Below are 20276 nucleotides of genomic sequence, written 5' to 3' on the forward strand. Positions count from 1 at the left end.
CACCCTGGAGGGGGCACTATTCCTTCACAGGGCGACACACACTCACACATTCCATACCTCCTATATAGTTTTATTGTTTGTGAAGTGCACTGATAATTCTCTACCCAGACAGAAGATACCAATTCGACAGAGAAAGGTGAACTTTATAGATGATTAAATTTATGTTGGATCTACAACACACTACATGAGTGCAGAAGCCATTAATTATGACAGACGCTGTGCTCTACGGAGTGTTTAGGGTCACATTGGGATTCAGCCTCAGCTTCACTGCAGTGTGGAACCATCACTCACATTTACAGACAAGAACTGCTTTATCTGCTTTGTTAAACTTTAATCCAAATCAGAGAAATAAATTAGGTATATAATTGCATTAAAACGTCATCCCTCAAATTTCTGTTTCACTCTCAGAGAGCAGGGACAGATGTGTAAAATGTGTAAAATAACATGATTACTGAAAGTTATGATCTGTGCATTGATATCTCACTTAGATTCAGACAGAAGAGTAGAGAAATGCATTAGAGCCAGACATGTGTTTTTCATTAGATCCTATGACAAAAACATTAGCGTGTTTCTGAGTATTTAACATTTTCTCCTCATTATGCTACATTGTGGGAAAGAAGCAGTGGGCTTCTGGGTGTTGTAAACTCTCTCCAACAAAGGGTGAGGAGCTGTGCATGAGATAAATTCCCATCTGTTTACATTAATGCTGCGCTCTTAAACCAGACAACCAGTCCCCAGTTTGGCACCCAAGCCAAAAAATATAAAATAACTATCCACAACATATTATTTTGTGGCCGTGACTTATTAAAAAAACATGTCAACTTAGGTGCTCTATCTAAACATGACTTGGGTGAACGACCTGGTTTAGGCAGAACAACAAAGAATGTCATTGATGCTAAGCACTGCGTTTCACCCCATAGAGCAGATCTTCTTAAATGTGATTGTAAATTACAAGCCAAAACCTCTTAAAATGTTTTGGGAGAAAAGTATAAAATTTATTTATTGGGTATTTTGGATGTGACACATCCTTCATTTTATTTATTTATTTGAGTACTTGTTTGTTTATAAAGCTGAATACTGTATTGCTGTACAGACAACATAAACTATGGTGTCTATGGTGTCAACATAAACTATGGTGATGACCATTCTTTCATGAGCTACAGATCAAGTGTAATCCAAAATACTGCTGCTAACTGCTGCTATGAATGGGTGAGACTCCCATGCAGACCTTTTTTCTGATGTGTTGCTGGTTAGGGGCAAACTTTTGTAGCACTACAGAAGAAGGCCTTGCTGTGAAAGCATGAAAAGTCCAAAGGTTAAAGGTCATGGGAGGTGCATTAACCTCTCATCAGTAGGGGGTGATGGCTATAGAAGACTGATTCATTCCACAGTGTGTTCCTCTTGGTTCAGAGAATCTGAAAAGATTTTTTTTAAATCAAAAGTGCTAAAGAATTAAGCACTGGTGCTAAAAATGGACAAACCATAACAAATATTCAGGACGACTGTGTATTTTTGCTGTGTTGCTGTATATTTTTCCCCTTTCTAGGACATCACTGGAATGTAAAGTTCTATTTAATACACGACCATATCTATTCACTTCCCTCACAGGTAAAGCCATAGGTATTGCCAGGCCATAACATGCCTTTCAGTACTTTGGTATCTTTGGTCAAAATACCACAAGGGTTAAACACAACAGCACCATTTTCACCCTAAAGGACCTATTTAAGCACCTGTTCCTTTAAAACAGCCCAATTCAGATTGAGAGCTCATGAGTGATGATCAGAAGCTCTGTCTTTTAGCCATATTCACTCGGTTTTCATTCTTCTCCATTGTTTTCATACGTTTAGTTCTAAGCAATAAATCAGTTTGTTTTCCCCTGTGTAAGGGGGGAAAGGGAACTTGAAAGGGTTTCAACAGTTTAAGAATAAAATCACCATTCTGACATGACGTAGCTGAGTAAATAAGCAGATTCAAATCTGGATTTTAAAAATTCTTTATGTGGCCACAAATATTTCCACATATATCATTTACACGGCAACAGCTGTCACCACAGAAGTTACTGAGTGCTTTTATTTACAAGAGAAAGTGACTAAAGGTAAATGTTACATTTTGATACTCTTTTCTTTTTTAATTCCTACCCATAGGGTAACAGGTCCACAGTACCTTCGAGTGCATTTAAGAACACACAAACCTAGGTTAACACTTCTCTCTCTTTCTCTATTCATAAAAAATGCAATTTACAATACAAACATATATAAACAAAGCAAAGTGGCACCAATGTTACAAAGTTACAGGAAAATGTTTAGAATTATGCTCTCCCAATATTTCTGCAACAGAGCCTATAACACAAAGCACAAAGCAAACTTGCTGACGCACTGCTGACAATAGTTTTCAACAAAACATGTTGTCAAATGACCAGATCCATTTCATTTAGAGCCACTGATGGCACAAGAAACTGATGGGAATTAATTCAGCAGTGCATTCCCTCCCTTTTGACGTCCAAGTCCTGGCAAGAAGCCAAAATGTTGTCTGGGGAATGGCAGTTGAGATTTCCTTCTACAGAGTTACATGAGCCTGCACAATTGCAAGTATACAATCTAGTACTGATAAACAGTAAGAAAACGTGTGGTGTCGTTAAAAAAACTGCTTTGACGTCAAACAACAAGCTCAAGGTCAACAAACACGAGTGATATACGTACTTTAAGAATGATACTATCTCAGCAATCCAAATGAGGAGGAGCTTGTGAGAAAGGGTTTTAAAATGCCTGCAGGGGAAGAACAAGACAATTCGGAGGAAAATTAAAAGGCACAACTAGGTTAGAGCTGCACTCGTCATCTCATAAGGAACCTGTTTTGAGAAAAAGAATTTGACTGGCAGCTCTCCCAACAGTCACTTTTCACCTGTTCTAAAGCACACTCTCAGTCCTCAACTGACCCTTCTTTTGTTGGTACACAGTTGGGTGGTACAGTCGATGATACTGAGAGTGTCATGCAGAGCTGGAGGTTTTTCCTTCTGTGCGCATATGCTGAAGCAGTTTCCTGCTTTGAGGGGTTTTCCTTGATTGGCAAAGACGCAGCTATTTGGCCCACCCTGTTGTAGCCTCTCCATTAATGTAGGCAAAGCCGGGAAAATGTTGTGCATGCTCATATTCTGAGTTCCTGCGTGGTGCCAAAGGAGAGTACATGTCCCCTGTAGAGGCGTAGCGTGATGAGTGCATAGAAGGGCTGGAATAGCAGCTGTTAGCTGCGGGGACTTCCGGCCAGCGGGGGGTCATTGGGGTTGAGTGCAGCCGAGGAGTCCCTCCCATAAGACATGGCTCCATGCGGGACATCTGGCTGTTAAGTGGATACTGCAAACCAAAGAGAAAAATTTGTCAGGCAGCAGAACCATTAAGACCTCTTGCAACTAACCCAGTGAAATTTGTTTCCAAATAAAAGATCGAAATCATTCAAATATTATCTGATTCACACAATAACTTAATCAATCATGAATAGGGATTAGAAGAATAAGGAAACAGAAATATTTATGCTGTCCAATGAAATGTATCTCTTTAAAAATGTAGCATTATTGCAAGTGGTTAAAAAAAAGCAAAGAGAAACTAGATAAACCTAGTTTTCTCTTTAAAAATGTAGCATTATTGCAAGTGGTTAAAAAAAAAAAAGCAAAGAGAAACTAGATAAGCCTAGCTGGACCGCCATGTGGTCATTGCCACAGAAGTGTTTTTCTGGCATTTCAAAAACAGGAAAGCACAAAATACATACCCTTGTCATTGGAAGGTCTGGAGACGCTTTGGTGCTTTGTATCAATGTCTTTGTTTACATGTGGCTTTTATTATGTGGTGGTGTAGGACAGATAATATGGAGGGCGGATAATAAATCCAGAAATGAAAAAAGGAGCACAAAGTTTTGTTCCTAATAAATAATACCAGCATCAGTTTTTTTCTGGTTAATTTTATTGATGATCTACCACCAAACAACGAAGAAAACCAAGAATGTTTTGTTGATTTTAATTATTACAAATACTTATTTATTCAAGTGAAGTTTAAGGAGGCTGTGCACAGCTATATGGAGTTTTATAAACACACTAACACCACAAAATGTCTCTCCACCACTTCCCTTTACAATCTTTCAGGCAAATACACACACTCACGTGAAATAAGAGAAATTCAGCAGTCCTCCTCTCTCCGTAAGATATAATAAGTGTGTAAATGTTCCGTCCTGCTGAGCTTGTGAACTAACCAGTGCCAAGCCGAGGCTCTGGCTCTGGCATGGTGTCATGCCAAACACAGCCCCAGAAACACACACAAACGGAGTGTGTTCCTTTCTTATTTCCTATTATTCTGCCATGATTCTCGCTGAAGAATCTGTTCTTTGGTATATTAGGATCAAATTTTTCTGGTTTGCGAACCAGTTTATGTCGGTGAAAACATGTCGAATGGTTCCAAATTTAGTTCATGAACTGGAATATGAAATATGGCTGAACTAACAACAGACGGTGTAGTAGTGCCACTTTAAGTTCTCTGTGAAATACAGCTGAAATAACAGTTCCTACTTGCGCATGTGCGTTTCAACATTAGGAGTCAGTCAGTAAGCGGTCCGACAAACATTAGCCTTCACTTAAATTAATGAATATATATGTATGTATAAATATATATATATATATATATATATATATATAAATACATTTTCAGCATTCTTGTTGGCCTCAAAAGTGAAAATACAAATTGAAATGAGATTTGTTTAACTTCACCTATGTACTACTGTTAAGATATCACCCATTGTAATTATGTTACATTTTTATGTTCCAGAATTATGCTAATGAACATATCCAACTGCATTCATTGAAAAATAGTACTGTCTAGCAAGAACAGCATTTGGACCTCTCCATTTTTTTAAGTTGCCATGGCCAACTCTACTGATCGTGAACAAAATTCAAACATGTCAACATTTTACATCTGTGGATGCTAAAAATGCTCACTATTACTGAAGGGGAAACCAGTAATAGTGTTCCATTTGTATCATCTCAGTCACTTCCTTCTGAGTGTTCTTTGCACACAAAGCACAGACATTATGTCCATTTTAAGCCCAGGCAGTGGAAGTAAAATCTAACCGTCCTCTCCAAATAGAACCAGTACACAGTCAATACCATTGAAAAGACCGCAGCACGGAAAAAGAAAGTCAGCCGGGGTCAAAGACCAAGACGTGTAGCTTAGTGACCTCTTGTTCAGGCGGAGAAAAGCGACCATTGAATAACAATATTTTAATAAACACATTATCCGCCTGGGTTCCCCGTCTGTGGCTGAACTGTCTGAAGCAGGCATTGAGTACTGGGCAGAGGGGCGCTGAGTGGGGGGCTGTCTGGGCTCTGGCCAGGCCATCTTTCAGAGCCTGTATCCGCTGTGTTGAGAGGGATTCAGCACCGGCTGCTTCAACAACACTGAGACCCAGCTGATCTCCCATTACAAAAGCAGGCTAGGCCAGAGAGCTCTTGACAGGAAATTACCACCACGCCTGCTTTGGCCTGCAATATATGACGCCACCAACCTAGCAGCCTCTTGCCTTTGCTTGAACAATTCAATTCAACCTATTCCATTGTAGCTGTTAGGTTAGGCTTACATCAAAGAATGCTCTGTACACCACTGATTTGTTTTGTCCAAAATCCTAGCCACTTTTTAGTCTAGTTTTACTGAGAAACATGTGCATGTGTACCACAAATGTATGGTTTTATGTAATGAGCAATCCACCATAAATAATCACTGATAATTTATACACTGTATATCCCTTTAATGTGAATGGTCTAATTAAATGTGGCAGAGAATGTGTAGAATGATGAGTAGTAGCACTCAATTAACCTTTGCTTGTACTTGTTTACTATAAAAGACGGGTGGATAGGAAGAACATACGGTAAATGAGCGCTGACTGAAATGACAGCGAGTTCAACCACAGGATAAGCTCATTGCTGGCCGAACAGCTCTTTAACTATGCACCCCTAAGCATTACACATAGTTCAGCATTTCACATGCTAATGACGCACTATGTGTCATTCGCTATTCACATTCATATTACCATTCCTGTCTTAGTTACAGCACTTGTAAAGTGCTGTTAAAGAGCCAGGAGGTGAATACACTTCCATTTCAATGAAGGGGAATAAACAATCATTTGCATCCATTATGAAGCACTGCAGGTCATTAAGGCTGCAAAAATTTGTATATTGGACCAGACAAAGCCACCAAATTGTACACCACTGTTATTTATTAGTGAAAATCTCACTTTAGTATATTTAAGCTGATCAAAAGTAAAGCAGTGCTGACTAGTGCAGGGGAAAATGCTATAGAATGCTGACCTGTGCAGGTGATCGGTGGTACGAGGAGTAGTGCAGGGGTGTGGGGAGGCTTGGCTCGTGAGTTAGACTTGGGTACTGACTCTGGATGGCATGATGGTGCTGGTTTGTGTAGCTGCTGTAGTTGTAGCTTCCTGTGTATCTGTGGAAAGTGTAGTACATTCATTCAGACCAGAGAAAAGCAGAAATTACAGGCTCACGCCTTATCTTCAGTAAAGGCTTACCCGTGCTCATCTCTGTGTGGGTAGACTGGCATCCGATGGCCAGATGTGTTTGGGTGCACTGGAGGGCCGCTGCGCATGCAGGACAGCTGGGCTCCTCCCTCTGTGGGGCTTCCTCCTGATGTAGTCACTGTGTACGTAAGGGACCATGTATATGACTGAACAGCTCCTGGCACAACACAGACACATACAGAACAGGCATTCTATTGGTGGACATTTTATTAGCTTCCTCTAAGGTGGATCATTTCTGTACTTGATTGCAACAGAAGAATGTCACCACACTGTCAAAGATCCCCTTGTTGCTATGCCCTGATCTTATATATGTCACGTAGTTTATCATTCAGCAACCACTTTAAATTACTTGGTTACTATTACATAGTTGTATGTAAACAGCTGAATGCCTCTAGGAAAATTAGACATTTTGTAGATATTGTAATTGTTAAAACATTCTCAGGGAAGAAATTTAGAAATGGAACTTTTCTGAGTTAAATACTTCAGGAAAATATCAAAACAAATGTTCCAAAATATATGCCACATTTTATGTTTTTCTTTTCTTCTGCAATATGTGAAATTTCAACTATAAACAGCATATGTGTGTTACCTTGTCAGCATATCACGTGACCAGGTGCACTCAAACATGCATATGACTGAAAAACTAACATGTACAGCTGTTTATGGAGTTGAAGTTGTGATCCCATGTTCAGACCCTTGAAGATTACTACCATTATTATACTTAATACACTTAAATACCATTCTTTTTTCATTTAAAACCTCACTTAAAATGATTAAGTTATATGAAAATATATGTAAATTTTATATAGATGGGAACAGGGTATAGGCCCACATGCAGCGGATTTAAATTTCTTTTGGCATTCTTTAAAATATTTAGATATTAAATCTCCCCTTACCTGAAGTTACAGACATCCCTGTGTACTCAGGGGACTGGGCTGAAATGGGTGATCTGATGGCTGGTACTCCTACTGCTTGCACAGACTTGGTAGGAGAGTAGGGACCAGGCGACACAGAGGTGGGGGCACTCTCTGTCAGTACCATATCCTCAGTGCTGTCTGCTGTAGGGAAACAACGAGACACATATGAGTGTTCAAAGAGTTCTGTCTTATTGACTGCACTTCTTATTGAGTACTTTTTCTTTCAGGAAAAAAGTACTCTGTAAATCATAAAATTGATAATTGAAAATTCCCACCCACTGACTCACCTGTGGTGCCTTCCCCCTTCATGGCTCTCATCAGCTCATTAGCTCTGTCTTGGCAGTGCAGCGACTCGAGCAGGAACAGCACATAGTCATCAAACATCAAGTGGATCAGGTGAAATGAGCCTAGACACATAAGAAAATGAATGAAATGTCTACACGTCTTATGTGTAGCCATTAAAATCTTTTCAGGTTTTGGCAACTAAAATCCTGACCTGTGACCCAGTTAAGGCCACATGATAAAAATATGACTACTTTTAGAGAATATGTTAATTCTATATTCAAGAATTAATATAGTTTAATAAGTGGACTGTGACAAATTCTCACAAACCACATGTACTTTTAAGTTGGCAATAGAAATAAGTTTAAGCCCTTGTTCTAAATGAGTTGGGCAAAGTGAATTTGGAAATAACAATTCTCACTTTGTACAACTAACTCCAGCCATTCTGTGCATTATAAACCCTGTGGCTATTCAGAGAACAGGGTGCAATACTGCCCACTCATAAAAGGGAAGCAGGAGGAAACACTTTTTTGGGGGGTAGCCTTTGTTAATTAGCTGTTTTTGTACAGAGCGCTGCATTATCAAAACAGTGCAACCAGCTGTGTCTTTGATATTCACAGACAGAGTTGAAGAGGGGGGTCTTCACCTCTTTTTTATGGCCCCTCTCTGTTAACCAAGATTTAGTGAGGCACAACCATCTTGGTAGAAAGTTCAGGATGTGGATTGGGGTGTGTGTTGTTCAGTAATACAGGTTTGACCACAGGTTGTTATATCAGATACCAAATCCCTAAGGGAATATTACAGCTACCATTCAAAACCACATAAGAACCATTATACGGTGGTCTTTGATGTTTGGTACAATTATTCAAACTCTTCTTGCCTTCTTAGTAACAAATTGTATTTATTTTTATTTATTTATTTGTTTGACATGGACGACACAGCAATGCTGGATCTGTAACATGTAATTATGCACAAAAGCCATATGCACTGTATACAGTGTTTGTAGCTATGCTAATTTACAGCACCTGTCCATTGGAGGCTTTATTCATTTTTGTTTGGCCTTATTTATTTAAAGAGGGGGAGGAAAGGGAGAGGATAATAAGAAAATAAGAAAGCATTTCAGACTGTACATTTAAATTCATATGCCCCTTCAACCAACAAAGTAGCATTTACTCTAGTGAAATTATACGTCCAGTACATGGACACTACTGTCTTACTGGCTGCTGATTAGGGGACGTTGAGTTTTGTGTAAACTCACCGAAGCTGGGGGCACTGTGTAGTGTCATGTCCCGGATCACTCTGGTCCCAAAACATGACCACATGAGGAGAAACTGCTGGGCGACCTTCTTCAGGGACCCGGGTCTCTTCCCTGCCACCTAAAGGAGACATTACCATGAGAAAAGCTTGGAGGAGGGGCACGGAGGCCTTAACCTTTGGGTCCAACCCCCAGGAACGAAAAAACATATCAACAAGTCAACTATTTGATTTGCCCCTGGGGACACACCCTCCCATTGAACTATTGTCTACTGGGCAGTGGATGTCCCCATGGAGACCAAATTTTTACAAGCCTATAACTGCAGCAGAATGGCTGCAAATAGGGGCCATGAAGACATCATTAAGTTGGGGAAATAAATCACGAATAGCTTGACACAAGCATGTCATATTGGTGATGTCATTCAGATGAATTTTAGGAGCTCCATAAACATTCACCGCCGTTAAGCTAGGAACATGGGATATATTTAGCTTGGTCATTTTGACATTAGAAAGTGCTCATAGTGATGAATACAAGAAAATCAGATATATTTAACTTCCTTGTGATCAGAAATAATAGAGAAATTAATTGATCTCTGTTTAACTAAATCTTACATTTATTTTCTTAATATTCTCAATAATTACTTAATTTTATCATCTTTTAAAAGTCCCAGTATGATTAATGAGGTCCTGGTGTAATTGTGGATGAATGGGTAACTAGTGCTCAGCAAACATGATTGTACATGCTGAACATACCCTTACAACACATCTGTCCACCATAGAGTCCAGCCATTCAATGTATGCTTCAATTGGGGATTGATCTTCTAGCAGCCGGTCAAACTCTTGATATACTAAATGACAAAAGACATAGAGCCAGATGAAACAAAGATAAAAGAAGAAAGTAAGATTAAAGTGTTGTCTAACTGCTGGTTTGCAGACACAGGATCTGGATCTAGATGGTATTTCTTCACAGTGAATAACCTCAGTGAAGCAATAAGTTACAATCGTTAAAGACTGTAGTTCAGCTGACTACTTTTACAAGCCTAAATGAAACTGAAACAGAAGACATCAGAATGTTTGGATAGTCATACTGTTAACAGTATCCATTACAGCTCTGCTGGCATGATGAAAACATACACTTTCTTACATGGGTAGATACATCATGTCCCACAAGACAATAAAATTAATTCTGAGATAGGAGGCGAAAACGGTCTCACTGACCTAATCTCTGAACTTTGACCTTATTGGTCATTTGAGGTGTTACCACTGAAATGAGGTTGAAATGCTCCCCCGGATGTCAAAGTGTGAGGGTGAACTTGGTTAACCTCTCAGTGGCCATAATTAAAGTTTGTCATTCTGACCGTGGGAATGATCAAAAATCAATATACAGGTCTTCCCACAAGATCAAAATACTACTTTAGAATAGGTTTCCCTTGCAAAATGCAAAATATATTCATATCACCATATCTGATGAGTCAAGTTATATTTTCAGTAACTGCATATACATATTTCACAAAAACTTAAATCACTTAAATGTACATTGAAATTGAGGCTGAAATTGCAAATTTGCTGCTTCTACTTTTATTATTTTTCAAAATTTAATACCTTCAGTGAAGGCTTAGCTTCATCTAAACCAGGCAATATAGCGTCATGTCCACTATCACTTTAAAACTTGTTTCCTATAAAATCTCAGTAGAGGCTCATTACCGAGGCCCAGTGGCAAAAAAAATTTGGAACCAAATGTCCCAGCTATGAGAATACCTTCATAATGAAAATAATGAAAGTTATCAGAAAGGTGGCTATAAGCGCTTCATCATAGTTCTTTCCCTCTGGATGGCATTGGCTTAGTTAGTTACTCACACTGAATGATGAGTCTTCTCTGTTCCTCTCGTGAATCCTCCATTGTGTAAAGTGTCTGCTTAGTAATACTATTCAAGTCTACATTCCTCCAGTCCTCCAGCATCTGATAGGTGATGTCTGCACTGTGGATCACTGTCCGTGACGCCTTCGGGGGCAGAACGTTTCATTGAACATACTTTGTGACAGAAATACTGAACACAACTGTATTTATGGTAAGAAAATGTGCATTTATAAAAATAAAATGAGCTCACCTGACATAGATGATTTAAGGATGTTTGCCGTTTGAGTATCTGGGAAAATCGTCTCGACACTGGCAAAATAAAAATTGAGCTTGTCTTAAGATACTGTGGCAATCAAAATAAAACACAAAAATTCAGCTAGAATGAGACTTACACTCAAACTTAATGTTGCGCAGATTCTCAGGCAGATCATGCAGTGCCACCTTCAGCCATTCGTCCAGCTGCTTAGCAAACTTCCTAATGACCTGAGTCAGGCTACATGGGCAAGCAGGACAGTGAAATAAAGTTAAAAATGCAGAAATATGATTCTTTTTCTTATAGAACTTTTGGATGTAAATAAAAAAGGCTGCTTTAGTTTCCTAATTTCACCTCCAGTATTATTAAAGTGAATGTGGTTGGTTAATCATATTCTACTCTGCTTTCTTGTAACAACCATGAGAACAAAGTGAGCAAATGTTTAATATTACAGTTGCTCATATGTTAACCTGCAGGTTTGTAGCCAAGATCAACAGCTGCCTTAAGCAACTTGCTTCAAACTCACACTATATAAACAGGTGAAGCGATTTTCTACAGTTTATGTAGTGAATAACATTTAAATGATGGAATTAAATCAGTAAGTTACAACATGTATTAAAAATTGCCTTCCTTGTTTCTTCTGTTGACACAAGTTACCAGAAAAAGACAGAACCAACAATATCCAGTCTAAAAGAATATGAGCTATGTGGTATTCTAAATCATACCCTAACGAAGCATGTGTAACTTATGTTTTAATGAGACAGGGATCCAAAACAGAATTACACTAATTTATTTAAATACATCTGAAATATTAAAATGCAACATTTTAATATTTCAAATACCTGATAGCCACAATGTTAAGTTTCACAGTACTCTGCACAGAGAGAACCCATCAGGAAAAAAACTTGAGTATTTAAAACTTCCATCTTTGGGGAAAAAATCTGTTTCAGAACTGAAAACATCCTTATGTGTTACCATCCATCTTTTACTATGATAAGATTACATAATTGTATGGGTCTGAAAGGATGCGTAGCTGTCTAGAAGCTCTTTCTGAGATTAAAGACTGAAAGGAAGGTCTACAAAGGAAGGTCTGGACACTTATAAGTGAAAAGTCTGATATTAGGTTACTGTGGCTTCTATAGGTCTTTCAGTTTATTACAGGCTTCTGCTTTCTTTCCTCACACTAAACATGAGTAAGTTGTATTCAAAGGTGTACATTTATCTGGAGAATGACTGTTGATGTTGAATAACTCAGCAACTGGGTGAAGGCACCCCTCCCTTTAGAGCTCCTTTAGAAACTCAGTTTTGTGTTGTGTTTCTCTGTCCTAGCTACTTTGTTTGGTTCCCGTTTGCAGAGCCAAGGCTGGTTACGAACACCAGACGTTTTGCCAGCACACAAGGAAAATGAAGAAATATTTGCTGAAATTTACAAGAACTGTATTGTTTTGAAATCAAAAATGAAACAAAAACACGCAAACAAGAGAGCACAGCAGTTGTAAAGTTTTTTTTCACTTTTTCATGCTCTTGATTTTAACTTTAAATGGAACATATAACAATTAACGCATGCTTACCTATCAGGCAGGGCCTGCAGCACAGTGGGCATGAGGACTCCTGAGATGGCTTTATAGAGTATGGAGTCGCATACCCCTACAATATTCACTACTGTGGAGGAACCCAAGACTGGCAGCATGTGTGGGGGCATGCCTTGCCAAAAGTGCAACAAGAAACTCTGGACCTACACACACAAAACACATGCATATGCACACACACAGTGGGGGGTGGATTATTAATACATAATCCACACTATCAGAACACATCTTAAACAATTGAAGCCTGTAGGGGGGAGTGATAATAGACTATTGGAGGCAACATTTACTTTCCTTCTGCTATTTGTGTCAACTGTGCCCAATTAATGACAAACAATTTAAATGAGATAGGTTTCAAAGCTTTATTTGTAGCCAGCTCAAAGGAACAGGAGCCTATAACAAAGCATAAAAGAAACAAACCTCATCGAAGTTGGCTCGTATGACAGTGTCCAGTATCCTCTGGCAGTGAGTTCTGTACATCATTATAAATGTTGAGACCTGGTAAAGAAGAGAAGACATTTACATTACACTTCCTTACATGTTAATGGAACATTTTTTTATAAAAGCAAAACCATGGTATTTCAAGACGTTCAACCAAAAATGAAACATAACTAGGACATAAAATAGTTTTAAACTACAAGAATTAGCCAAATGCCATAAATAAACTGGGCTTTTGTAGACTGGCATCTCACTAACCCTTTAAAATTACAGCTGCCTTTTTAAAGTGAGACAGCTAGTGCCTGTACTTTGTTGTGTGTGAGATCTTATTATCTACTCAAAAGATTAAGAGTTCGCTAGGACCCAGAATATAAATCCTCTGGGTCCTTGTTTAAATCCAGGCCAGGGAAGGTGCAGGGGGCAGATGAAAGGAGGAGCTGGAGGGGTGTTTGGCTGAGGGGAGAGAAAGGGTGGGGGCTGACTGAAGGAGAGTATAGTCACAGAAAGTTTTAGGGCTCTGTTTACCTTCTCCTCTGGCAGACTGGCGGGCAGATTTAGGTCTTTGACATTTGGAAAGTCTGGCAGCAGGGTGCCCAGTTTGGAGCGGGGTGAATACGCCACTGTCTGTTTGGTGACCTCTTTCTTGCCTGTCTCGTTCACCCAGGCCGCGCCTTTCTTAGAGTACATCACATCGTAGTACTGAGAGGCCTCCTTCACTGCTATGCCATAGTAATGATACCTGGGAAAGTGAGAGAGATACATGCATATTGAGGAGGTGAGATTAAGCAGGGTGTTTTTGCAGAAATGTGCATGACCCTTTACACTGAGCTATGCTCAAATTGGGATGCTTGAGGGCTGATTTTATAGACAGAGATTAACCTATAAACAGACAGCATTTGTGTTAATCATTAGTAAATGAATAGTGGAATTAATCATCTGTCAATATCTCACTGCTGAAAAGCAATCAAAACACTTAAAAGTGATGGGAGAATCACAGCATGCAGTCTTAGCAATAGCTGTTAATGATGTGCACTTACTTTGACTGGCCCCTGGTTCCCAGTCTGCGTGTGGTTAATTGAGGGAACTGTTGTCTTATTATCTGTGCAGGGAAGGAAACAAGGAAAAAATGTATTGTAGATCATCCCTTGCGTTCCTTTTACATTTCCTTTCATGGTTGCCTTCATATTATATTGTGTAAGTAAACAGCTACTGGACACATTTGCCACAAAGACAGGAGAAGCTGTGATGTGCTGTCATCTGTGAAAGCCCATGGCTCTCTGACCACTGAAAGTCTTGCCAGTTGTCACATACTCAAAATTCATATACAACAGCTCTTCTTTCCATCTTTTTCATCTTCCTATGTCTCTCTCTGAGCGTCTCTCTCTCTCTCTCTCTCTCTCTCTGTTCTGTTTTTGTCCATGAGATTGGCTCCTTGGTCCAGCTCCCGGTGCAGAAACTTTAGCAAACAGTGGAGCTCTCCATTGTGTGGGATGAAAAAGAGGCCAAGCTGTGAAGTTTCTGTCAGGCTCGGCTTGATAAATGAGCAGACAGGGAGGCAGCCCCAGCTCTCTCTCTCTTTTTTGTCCCGAATCAATGAAGCCTTCCTAAAGGACACCCCACGCTGCTCCAGCCACTGATCTAACATTCCGCAACATCTCACCCTTCCAAATTTCCTTTAATTACACATTAATCCAGGCCCCCTCTCTTTTTCAATATCCTCGGACAGGAGCTGCGGAGGGGGGCAGGGATGTCAGGTGGTGGTGGTGTGAGGACGTGCTTGGAGGGGTTGTGAGAACAATTGGAAGCATGTCCGCTGCTTCAGATTGTCTGTCCTGAAGTTTGTCAAAAAAGACTATTGGCTTTTGACTCTGTCCAGGAAATGTCTGCCAATATCACCAATTATTCTTATAGATAAAGGTCCATCCAATATTTGCCTTTAAGATATTCCAGAATTATATAAATAAGCTAAAATACATTAGATTTTACAAATGCAATATATTTATGTTCAAAAATGATTTATTATTTATGTTGTAATGCCAGACCTTACCTTCCCAAAGCTGGCGGCATTGACAGGCTGACTGTCATGTTTCTCACAGAAGTCAAGGTAGTGCATGTAAAGTGCACTGCGAGGGATACAAACACCCTCAGCGATCTCATAGTTCTCCTCCAGCCTGCCAGAAAATACACATCTTATTAACTTGTGTAACATTTAACTGCACTGCATCTCAAACCAACTATTCCCATCACACCAAATCAGATACAGATACAGATGCAACACACATGTCCAGATCAGTTTTAAATGACAATTGAGCTTAAACTAACTGCTCCACTTATCTTGTTATTCAACAAGTATAAAGGTAACTCTTAGAGTAAATTGTAAATTAAGTGATCGGCAGTGGAACACGTGGAAAGCGATGTCACTTGGTCCTCATTTAGGCTCATACACACTCACAAAAAAAACCTTATTGTACACGAACAATAATGTTCACTAAAGGTAAAAACAGTGTAGTTTTAAAAGACAGTAGTTTTAAAGTCCCGTTGTGTTCTCTCAAGGTACATTACATTCTCTTCCTCAGCAGGAGAGGTGAATATTTGTAAATTTTCATTATAAAACTGTGAAAAATAATAAAAGTAAATAAATCCTGCAGATTAAATTGGGCATATGAAATGAACACAACTTAAATATTTACAACTGATACAGAATACGGTACAATTATATTCCACAACAAATGAAAAGTACTGAATATATACATTTGTGTGTAACAACAGAGTGACAACTATAGGCTTTACGCTGTCAGAAAAACTGTCACTGGTGGTACCTTTTGCTCTCACTGTGGTGTTACCCCCAAGGAAAACATTCTTACCTCTAGTTAGGGAACGTAATTGTACCTTTGTATCTATAATAATTGTAGATTGTAAAATTGTGTTGATTTTATACGCCCAATTTCATCTCCAGGACTTATATTATATTATTTTATTTGACACAATTATATAACTAAATCTTACAAATATGCACTTCTCCTTCTGGAGAAGAGAATGTAAGGTGCTTTTAGGGAACAACACAGGGCTTTAAACCCACTTTGCACCTTAAAAAATACATTTACACTGTGTGTACATTTAGTGACCAACAATATACCTTGACCATACCTTTTTTCTGTTTTTTTCCTCTCAATATTAACACATTTTAATTGTAAAGAATTTAAACCAAGTGAATAAAATATGCAGCAACATATCCAAACAAAACATTGAGCACTATTCATTGTAATTCTGTGTGTTGTAATAAAGTGGCTACTTGCTTCTTCTGGACAAAGGCAGATTCACTCCTCTGATTACAAATGGCTAAAATTATATTTTATAAATTATATAAATTATATTATTGAAAAAAAAAAACAGGCATGCACTGCAATGTGTAACCTTATTCTAATATTCTTAGATAAAATCATATGACTTTAAAGCTTGTGAGCTTCATATACCTGCCAAATGTTTTTACAAATAAACCAAGAATGTTCAGTTATACTGTAACAACCGACAATAAACAGATCAATAAAGAAAAGAGATGCACAGCAGCTCCAATTATTTCTATTTATAGTAAACACAGCAAGTGTTTTTAAAAGCCAACTTTAGTTCTAGAACTCTCTTGCCTTGGGATGAAAAAAAAACAGTAACTACTTCATCAGTCATGTGTGTGAAGCTCTGTCTCCACATTCAATTAAAACGGAACTAAATCTATAACTAAACTATAATTTAAAATATGACTTTAAAAACACCAAACACAGGGTAGGCTTCTGCAGACTATTCTCAGATGTGGATTATGTCATTATGGATCAGGTATATGGAGTATAACTCTTATTTCTTAATAAGGATGACAATGCACAGACTCACCATTCTAACGTTGCAGGTGTTGAATGGCGTTTAGATGCTCGGTTGTTTTCTTTCTCCTCATCTTTTTGGGATTAAAAAAAAGTAACGAGATTAAGGTATAAAATGAGTGTTGTAAATTACACCAATTACTTTCTTAGGAACTTTTCTTTTTGAACCCAAAAAATGAAAAGGTTTGGGTACCCATGGTCCAATTACTTTCAGTGAACCTCTACCAATATATATATATATATATATATATATATACACATTTATCTATTTATTTTTTGAACCATGGATGTTTCTAAAAAAATCACTCTTGTTTTTATCAGAAATATTTTTTTTAGGTGAGTAAAACTGTAAATAGGAAAGTGATTATATTGTGATGCTGTTGTCTGTGTTTTCTAGTAACAAATTTGCTAAATTATTAGTGTTAAATTGACATTGTGAGTGCTAAAATTTAACCCTCGCAATGTTAAACACTAAAAGAGTTGATTAAACCCTGGTAAATTTGCTGTCTGGTCTTACTCTCGTCATTGGACATGTTCCCCAGAGATGTGTGGCTGGAATAGCGCTTGCTCTCGCTCTCGTTGAGACATCTTTCGATCCAGCTCTCTGAAAAAAAACAACAACAGCAAATTCGTCCTATTTCAATCTGCTCGGTTTACATCGAATGTGTTTTGTTCAATGACGCACATTGAGTAAAGGTACGTTACCTCAACGTACGTTTTAGTCTCAGTTTAAACCAAAGCAATAAATCTGAAAGCAGTCAGACTTCTCCAATGTATTAAGAACCCAATGCCCAGCAGGTTAGGCACATTCATTTAGACTAAAATGTTAAAGATTATATATATATATATATATATATATATATATATATATATATATATATATATATATATATATATATATATATATAATCTCTTTTAGTTTATAGTTTTTTTCTGGATCTATTCAACCTCAAATTGTTTCACAGTTAACCTTACATTCTGGGCGCATGTCGGTATTTTCCCAAAGGAAACATCTGTACCAGTAACGTCTGCGCCTTAAGTGACACTGCTGTAGTGATGCTGTAGTACAAACATCTTCGTACAGGCTTCATTCTGCTGTAATATCGCCTCATGCTGCAATAATAACACCCGGTCGTCATGTTCACTTTGCCGTGTCTGCTATCACCATAGCAGCGGTTGCCAAGGCCGCTTTTTGGCAAGAAAAGCAGTCCATCAGAAGGGGTTAAAGTTGTATGTGGGGTGGAAACTAAAAAGACATTCAACTATGAGTGGATAAAAACAGTATTTAACGTCTATTCGAAATGGCTGAGCGGATTTAGAGGAAAAAGTAGGCTGCGAGAGGTCAGGGCTATTCAAAAGAGACGAATTTAATTAGTCAACTGCCAACAAAATCATTAAAACAGTCTGAAGTGACCTACTGCCCAACGGTGGCCCGGAACCTTGAACCGTCGGCTTCGTCCAAAACAGCGGTCTAACTCACTATATAGTGAAAAAACTGCGTCCTAATCTGAAGTGCCTTTATTTAGTGTGTGTATGTCATTAGTGTGCGGTTGTGGACACAGCCGTAGTTTGTGTGAAAAAAGCTGGCGATTTGGCACACGACCTGAGGTAATAATTTCAACTGGAAAGAGCAAAATAGAAGAAAGTTAAAGTCAATGAACTTTATGAAGTTTTTATGTACTTTTTTTCTCCTAAATTTAGAGGGGTGACTGAGTAAATTTGGCTAAATCGGTCAGTTTTCAGGAAAGTTTATTTATTTATTTGTTAAAAAAATATAATCATTTCAACAGCATCAGAAGTTATTTTCTGCTGTGGCATCAGTGCTGTGCTGTGTTGCAGATGGAGATAATTGAATCATTTGCTACATGCACAGCTTAAGCAGTTCAAAATAATGGGATTAATCCAAATCTAAAGGCTAGACGGATCAGAGAACATGTTTTGTGCTGTATTTAAATAAAAGTATAAATAGATAAATGTTGCCCTTAATATGAACTGAAATCAATTATTATGTTATTTTGTTTTAAATGTTTAAAATCAATAAAAATAACCTAAAAATGAATGGGAAATGGTTCTCAATAAAACAATGATTGTTACGAAATTATTACATATAGCTGTAATAGTGAATTTTAGTCTTTTATAAGGCAATTACACTTAAGTTTTCCATGAATTAATCAGAGTAGGAGAACTGTTAGTAGTGTTAAAAAAGGTAAAATACGTTAGTTCTTCAGCGTGGCTGCTTTTGTGAGTCTGTCTTTCTGTTTGAGTTTTTTTTCTGCTTTTGAGAGTCTGTTTTAAACATGGAAAATGTAGGATGAGATTTGCTTTGCAGCAGGTGCAGCGCGTTTGTGCCCCTGAGCAACAAAACTTCTTTACAACTTTATCCCACATGATGCCAAAATGCCTGAGATTGTCTAAACCTAACATTTCAGGATGAAAATCTGCAGCTAATGAGCCAACCATATTTGTCCTTAAACAAAATCCACTTCCGCTTGTGAAATTAAAATTTTTGTCCATCAGAAAAGTGCAAATCCTTAGGAGCAATTATACAAAATGGAAAAAAGTAATAAAAGGCAAAAGTCACTGAGTTGCCTGAAAAAAAAAGACTAAAGAGTCAAAAGAAGTTTCTCCTGAGTGAAGTTGAGGTCCCACATTCCCAAGGCCCAGCAGCTTGCGATCCAGAGCAGCCCACAGTTCCAAAAGTGTCCCCAAATCAATGGGCAATGCAGCTAGAACCAACCTGTGGAATCCATATCAGGCTCTTCCAGCAGCCCACAATGCATCCTCTTCCCATCCACGTTCCACCAGCTCCTCCGAGAAAATGGCTTCGTGTAGGATTCCCCCTCCTCAGCTCCCTCTGTCTCTCCAAAAGAACTGCCCGCCACAGAGAGGCATACGATGTGCCGGGCTGCAGAGAGAGAAAGACAGCGAGCGAGCAAGTGAGTGAGAGAGAGAGAGAGAGAGAGAGAGAGGGTGGTTGTGGTGGTGGTGGTGGTGATGGTGTTGGAGAGGTGGTGGGGGTGAGGGTCGTGGGTCGTGATGGAGGGTTGGGGGTGTGTGTGTGTGGGGGGGGGGGTGTCAGAGTCTCCAGAAATCCAGAGGGGGGAAAAGCCAGAGCCGTCAAAATGTTTGCTGATGTTTCATGGGAAAGGGGCTGATTTTATAGGAGCCCTGATGGGGGACATGTCATTGATAGGCTCGGCAGGCTGATGAATGGCTTCGAGTCAGATGGGGATGTGGCAAGGCTCA

At 38.7% G+C, this 20276-nt stretch overlaps 1 protein-coding gene across 6 annotated transcripts; it reads right to left on the minus strand.

Annotated features, from left to right (window-relative positions):
• Positions 1-2007: 2007 nt before the first annotated feature.
• Positions 2008-19940, minus strand: rfx4 (regulatory factor X, 4). 6 transcript variants are annotated; one of them, XM_066684957.1, is made up of 18 exons: positions 19768-19940; positions 17548-17634; positions 17044-17104; positions 15209-15332; positions 14199-14260; positions 13687-13900; positions 13144-13221; positions 12709-12872; positions 11277-11377; positions 11135-11193; positions 10884-11028; positions 9780-9874; positions 9031-9148; positions 7778-7897; positions 7470-7628; positions 6565-6730; positions 6344-6482; positions 2008-3350 (listed from the first exon to the last, which is right to left on the minus strand). In XM_066684957.1, exons 1-18 carry the CDS (start codon positions 19808-19810, stop codon positions 3078-3080), a joined length of 2208 nt encoding a protein of 735 aa, XP_066541054.1. In that variant the 5' UTR covers positions 19811-19940; the 3' UTR covers positions 2008-3077. The 6 variants fall into 6 exon arrangements, with proteins under 6 accessions (XP_066541054.1, XP_066541055.1, XP_066541053.1 ...); XM_066684958.1 differs by having other exon boundaries at positions 6565-6691; positions 7470-7631; XM_066684956.1 differs by having other exon boundaries at positions 7470-7631.
• Between the last annotated feature and the right edge of the window lie 336 nt (positions 19941-20276).

The sequence above is a fragment of the Hoplias malabaricus genome, chromosome 11 (genome assembly GCF_029633855.1).
Source record: "Hoplias malabaricus isolate fHopMal1 chromosome 11, fHopMal1.hap1, whole genome shotgun sequence".
NCBI classification, from domain to species: domain Eukaryota; kingdom Metazoa; phylum Chordata; class Actinopteri; order Characiformes; family Erythrinidae; genus Hoplias; species Hoplias malabaricus.

What these genes read in the sequence shown, in the direction of transcription:
- rfx4 (XM_066684956.1), bottom strand. Translation starts at nt 19,810, where the DNA reads ATGCATTGTGGGCTGCTGGAAGAGCCTGATATGGATTCCACAG. An exon ending in CCTTAAATCATCTATGTCAG is followed by an intron (nt 11,029 to 11,134) that starts GTGAGCTCATTT and finishes CTGCCCCCGAAG; the next exon opens with GCGTCACGGACAGTGATCCA. An exon ending in CCACACAGAGATGAGCACGG is followed by an intron (nt 6,483 to 6,564) that starts GTAAGCCTTTAC and finishes CACTTTCCACAG; the next exon opens with ATACACAGGAAGCTACAACT.